The sequence below is a fragment of the Ornithodoros turicata genome, chromosome 4 (genome assembly GCF_037126465.1).
Source record: "Ornithodoros turicata isolate Travis chromosome 4, ASM3712646v1, whole genome shotgun sequence".
In the NCBI taxonomy this organism is placed as follows: Eukaryota; Metazoa; Arthropoda; class Arachnida; order Ixodida; family Argasidae; genus Ornithodoros; species Ornithodoros turicata.
Genome location: NC_088204.1, coordinates 63,420,135 through 63,426,139, shown reverse-complemented (window position 1 = coordinate 63,426,139; position 6,005 = coordinate 63,420,135). Strand labels below are relative to the sequence as shown.

At 44.7% G+C, this 6,005-nt stretch overlaps 1 protein-coding gene and 1 non-coding gene across 2 annotated transcripts; one reads left to right on the top strand and one right to left on the bottom strand.

Moving 5' to 3' along the window:
- Nucleotides 1-825: 825 nt before the first annotated feature.
- On the top strand, nt 826-3,422 carry LOC135391679 (uncharacterized). The gene is made up of 3 exons (XM_064622017.1): nt 826-900; nt 2,275-2,625; nt 3,077-3,422. Exons 1-3 carry the CDS (start codon nt 864-866, stop codon nt 3,322-3,324), a joined length of 636 nt encoding a protein of 211 aa, XP_064478087.1. The 5' UTR covers nt 826-863; the 3' UTR covers nt 3,325-3,422.
- Nucleotides 3,423-5,065: 1,643 nt separating this feature from the next.
- On the bottom strand, nt 5,066-5,138 carry Trnat-ggu (transfer RNA threonine (anticodon GGU)). Its single transcript has one exon. It is a non-coding gene; the product is annotated as a tRNA-Thr (tRNA).
- Nucleotides 5,139-6,005: the final 867 nt, after the last annotated feature.

Below are 6,005 nucleotides of genomic sequence, written 5' to 3'. Positions count from 1 at the left end.
AACATGGCTGATGAGCGACTCAAGACACCGATTTCTATTGTACTGGTATCCGGCTCAGCCCCTCACTGGTACTGAATTTTTATTTTTTATTTTTTTCTTGAATCCACTACTGCGTCATCCCTGCACTCTCATGCAGCCTGATAGCATTGTACAAGCCAAGACCGGAACCCGGCGATAAGAGTCCCGATTTAGGATACGTGTCCTATAAAAACGATGCAAACATCGCGACACATCATAACCCTTCGAACGCTACTAAGGTAAGTCGAGATAGCCTCTTTTACAGACCAGACATTTTGAACACCTCTATTCATTTTTCGTGCAATTACGGTTTCGGATGATGCAACCCGCATACATATTACTCGTGCCTCCGCCTATGCCTCTGCCACTTTCAAGACTGTGCAGGCCCTAGTCAATGAGCAAATGCCATCTTAAATACGAAAGTACCGCGTTTACAGGACTTGAGACGAATGGTTTCAATATGCACGCTCCCACAAGTCCTAAAGTCGTGGGTATCAGGCAGTAATTGGAAATAACAGTCTGCCCATACATATGTATAAAGTACGAGTAATAGCGACGGTTCAGCAAAAGCTCATCGTTAAACATCTTATGGGCATCTCCCTCAGCTGCTGTTCTGTGACTTGAACTTGTGTCCTTCTGCACTTTTCAAGGGTTACATCTCAACTGATAAGAAAGCTTTTATATGCTCCCTAGATTACCACCAGTTGACGGGACAGCCTAGAGGTCACGGTTTCACAATATCAAGTGCTTTGAACTCATTTGAACTCAACTTTGAACTTCAAAAAGACAATGCAAACTTTTCCTTCCAACAGATTTCCTCTCCGAGACAAACCCTAAAAGTGAAGATGCGTTTCGTACTGGTCTTCGCCACTTGTATTGCTGGTAAGTGAATGACACGCAATCTCTAATTATTACATCACGTTTCAAAACCACCCGGACACATTCAACTCCTGCTTCTGAAATGCCAGCGAGGTCCCCTTTCCGAAAAGCATTGGATATGCTTCATATTTTTCAGGGTGTCGAACCGAACCCGAACCCAAACCGAAAACCGTACCCGAACCGTTATTTTTGCCGGAACCGAACCCAAACCCGAACCGAAATTTTCATGACACTGTTGAACCCGAACCGGAGCAGAACCGTAAAAAATAATAGCGGTAACCGGTTCGCAACGAAACGGTTCGGACATAAAAGAAGTCAGCATAAGAGTTCCTCTCTATCCCAGAACGAAGACACATTGGTATCATCATCACGCGCCTATATCATAAATTTCAGAAATGTTCACCTAGCAGTCAGACGACGACGTATAGTAAGTATACTTTCAGCGTCTTTTTAACATGTTGAAGCGCAGTTGTCCTTGTGAGTGCCGCGGCTAGCGCCCCACGCACGCGGTGCGGCGTCTACTCTTCAGAGACCAGGTGCCACGCGGACGAATGAAACACGAATGGAGTAGGCCAGTTACATAGCTCTACAGGACGAATATGTAATCAAATAAGCGCCCAAGATTTCCCTTTACACGTGAGCAGCACAAATTAAACAAGTCAGAAACATGAGAAGTGGAGAAGGAGCGTACGCAGAACGGTGCCTGTTTGATTGGTCGTGCTTTGAAAAGTAAATGTGGTTCTGCTAATTGGTAGCGCAGTTGTGTCGTCGTGACACATTGCCGTTGTGTTGTGGATTAGCAAGTACACTGCTGTGAGCTCGGACAGAGTAAGGCTTGCAGGCTCATTTTCGACATGCTTCAGTACGTTTCAGATCGATTCACGCTGCGAAGGCAGTGTGCCGGCAAGTACTGTCGTCTATGTTACGCTGTCCATCTTATTAGGCTTCCTTTAAGTGTATCTTTCTGGCACTGTGCGTGTGAAAAAAAAAGATACTTTGGGAACAGAAAGTAGCAGGACTACACCGCTTCAACAGCGTGAACTCTAGTTGCAATAAGTGTTCATCAATTTCTCATTTCTCTCACTAAAGGGCTACCTCACCGCTAGAGACGTCAATGCAGACAACAGCAGTAAGCTATTAGCCACGCATTTCCTGATAAAAGCAGTTTTATGGAACATATATAACGGAAGCGTTGAACCGGTTCGCGAACCGGTTCGGGGCTGCGAACCGGTTTGCGAACCGGTTCGATTTCTGGCCTGGCCGAACCGGAACTGAACCGGAACGAAATCAAAACAACGCGAACCCGAACCCGAACCGAACCCGTATTTTTTGCGGTTCGACACCCTGATATTTTTACCCTGCATGGTTGTCCCGCAGGTGCTCTTGCAGCGACCGTCGCTCCACAAGAGACGCCATTCGCGAAAAACCTCCGACAGGAGGTGAAGGCTCTTAATCTGGACCCTCTCTCTTTGCCCGATGTCGAGTTCAAGGTAAATGAGACCAAAGGGACGAAGGTGAAGCTCACCCAGGGAAAGGTCGATGGACTGAGCGAGTTCGTCACGCCCTATGGTCTTTGTTTCCAACGCAACGAGGACCTGCTGTGTCACGTGACGTTCAACGGCCTTCGCGTCACGTACAAGGCTGAAGCTACTCAGCCAGAGAAAACCTTTGACGTCCAAGTGGACACGGCCCACAGCTTGCTCCAAGTACTCCTCGGAAAAACCTCGGGTATAAACCTTTATGCACTCTTCATACGACGGCGAAACATGTTATCTCTCTCGTGTACGAATGCAATGTGGAGCTTCCTTCTCTATAGACCAGAATTGACTAATACCCCTGTTAGACGGGCAGTCCCTATATATATATACCCCATCCTCAGATAAACAGAAAGTTATCTATTCAGCGTGTAGGCCGCGCTGTATTTATACGATATGGGGCATTGTGTAAACGAAAATATTGAACGGTTGCATCAGTGTGCAAATCCAGCCACTTCTATCTGTGTCTCGCAGATAACAACATTGTGTTCGTGAAGTGTGTGGAGTGCCGGTATGGCCGGCTAGTGGCGGGTACTGTCCATGTGAATGTGTTTTCGAGTATATATCCTTTAGTCGGAGGCAATATGTCTGTTTAATTAAACTTACTAGGGAGGGAAGACTCTAATAGGCGTGTTCTTTTGCAGACGGAAAAACGGAACTGAAGAACGTCCGTGTTCAGGCTCTGCACCAGTACGTGAAGAAGCCAGTGGAGTTCGGCGACAGCAGGAAGGAGACCGTTCTCTTTGACGATGCACTCAAGGAGGCTCTGGTCGAGGTGCTCAAGAAGGTCACTGTCACAGGACCTTTCAAAGAAGCCCTGAAGAAGGCATTCGCACAAGAACCATTCCCAACGAATGAAGAAAACGTTAGCTTCACCATTGTTGTTCAGTGAAGTTACACTAGACATATGAAAGGTTAAAAGGACACAGGATGGCCTTCAAGCACTTGTAATGTTGCAAATAAATAAAACGAGTCCGATTCCACCTTTGACGCGCCGTTGTCCCGAGTCATTGTAGTGAGAGGAAAGTCCCAAAACAATTTAAGTTTCCACTTTTTGGTCTTCGAGTCTGCCCACATGTTTTCCGTAGTCCTTAACATGCAGTCCTCCCAAGGCTGGATTTAATTATGTATACTTCAGAGATGGGGAAGTTACTCGATAAAAGGAACTCGTTACCAGTTAAATTACTGTGCAAACAATATGACTAAGTTACTAACAAAGTACCCCTAATGAAAATGATTTTGAAGTTCCTAAGCTACTTTGGAAAAGTAACGAGTTACTGTTACTTCCTACATAATATAGTATACATTTTGCTTCTTGATCTCTCTATAATTAATTCAGATATTGATCTCACAATGAGCGGTGCAAGACGTTATAATAGTTTTGATATGCGAAAACTATACCAATATCAGATATGACGGAAGAAGACTACATTTATGCACTTTTTAAGGAAGGGATTTGATGGTGGGTCTGGTAATAATGCTCTCGAACTGAGCACAAAGCAAGCATTGAAAATCTGAGTCGTCCTCTACGCAGATGTCGTAGAATCGCACCGAGTTTTCATTCTGTTACACAGTGCCCTCCGTCATTATAAACACACTGCTCGTCGCTATCATGAGCATCACCAGAGCCCCCGAGTCTTCGGCGAAAACTGAATTTGTAGCCTTTACGCCGTAACAAGAAGGGAGTCACACGTGCCGTGCGCGCACGACCGGAGCAATATTTGTAGACGAGTATGTAGACGTCACATCTATCTATCGCAAACACTGATAGTAGGGCCGGGTCAACTCCACATAGATAGCAAGGCCTGAGCACTCTTTCGATAACGTCACGCCACCTGGACCGGCTCCTATACATTTTCAATGGGGAGCTTTCCTCTCCTTCGCTCTTTCGGTGACCGTCACATCTATCTATTGCAAACAAGGATAGTAGGGCCGAGTCAATGCCACCTAAATAATAAGGCATGAGTACTCTTTCGATAACGTCACGCCACCTGGACCGGCTGTCATACATTTTCAATGGGGAGCTTTTGTCTCCTTCGCTCTTTCAGCGACGCCACATCTATCTATTGCAAACAAGGATAGTAGGGCCGAGTCTAGTAGTCGATAGTAGGGCCAGCTTTAAATGTTTAGGGGTAATGTTTTCGGAACATCTGCAGTGGGACAACCATGTATCTTATGTCTCCAAAAAACTTGCTGCTATAAATGGCGTTTTAGACAGACATAGTTGTGTTCTTCCAGGTAACATTAAATTGCTGCTTTACAATTCTTTATTTTATTCACGGTACAATTATTGTTTCTTAGTGTGGGGAACAACGACGGCTGGAAATATTCACGAGCTGTTTGTCCTGCAAAAAAGAGCTATAAGGATTATTGCTGGTGTCAGTCGACTGTCTCATACTGCGGAATTATTTGAACAGTACAATATTATTCCGATACCGAAATTCTACAACTAGTATAAGCTTACCTTAACTTATTCAAAAAGCGTCCGTGAAAATAAGACGACATTTCTAGAACTATGTCAGTTAACTACGCTGACATCTATGTATTCTTTTCGACATAGGATTTGGTGTGTCCCATTGCATCGAACAAATTACGGCAAGCAGTCATTGACGTTGAAAGTCACTGAAAAGGTTAGCTAGCTGTAGGGATCGAACCCACATCTTCTGGATTACCAGTCCAGGGCTCTACCAATTGAGCTAAGCTAACACGCCTCTCCTGGAACTTTCGGGGTGCGTCATCTGAAGGGACGACAACCAACCACTCACTCTCACTCTCTCACTTTCTCTCACCAACCACTCACTCTTTGTTTGTATCTGTCCCTTCTATGTTGTTCCAGCCTCAGAACATCAGTTTCTCTCTTAGTCATTGATGTATATGTCACCATTTATTTTTAATCAGTTTGTTGGTACGTCGCCGGACCCATTGTTGATGTCAAAAGGAATGCTCTGTCGCTTTATGTTGGGTATTTAACTGTTAATTGAGTCAATTTTGAACTGTTAGTTGATTTGTTTGTATCATAGGCATTATATGTCTTCTTTCCATTTTTCTCACTCTCATTTGGTTATTGTTACAATATTGTTTTCTTTTTTTCTGTACGCTATGATCGTTACTGTATTGTTGCTGTAAATAGTGAACTTTGCGGGAGGAGCCGGTGTCAAGCCTCATGGGCTTTTTGCTGCTCTCCCAACCGCAAGGAAATAAATTGAAATTGAAAATTGAGTCAATGCCACCTAAATAATAAGGCATGTGTACTCTTTCGATAACGTCACGCCACCTGGACCGGCTGCCATACATTTTCAATGGGGAGCTTTTCTCTCCTTCGCTCTTTCGGTGATGTTATATCTATTGCAAACAAGGATAGTAGGGCCGAGTCAATGCCACCTAAATAATAAGGCATGAGTACTCTTTCGATAGCTCCACACCACCTGGACCGGCTGCCATACATTTTCAATGGGGAGCTGTTCTCTCCTTCGGTCTTTCGGTGACTTTCGCATCTATCTATTGCAAACAAGGATAGTAGGGCCGAGTCAATGCCACCTAGATAACAAGGCGTGAGCACTGTTTGGATAACGT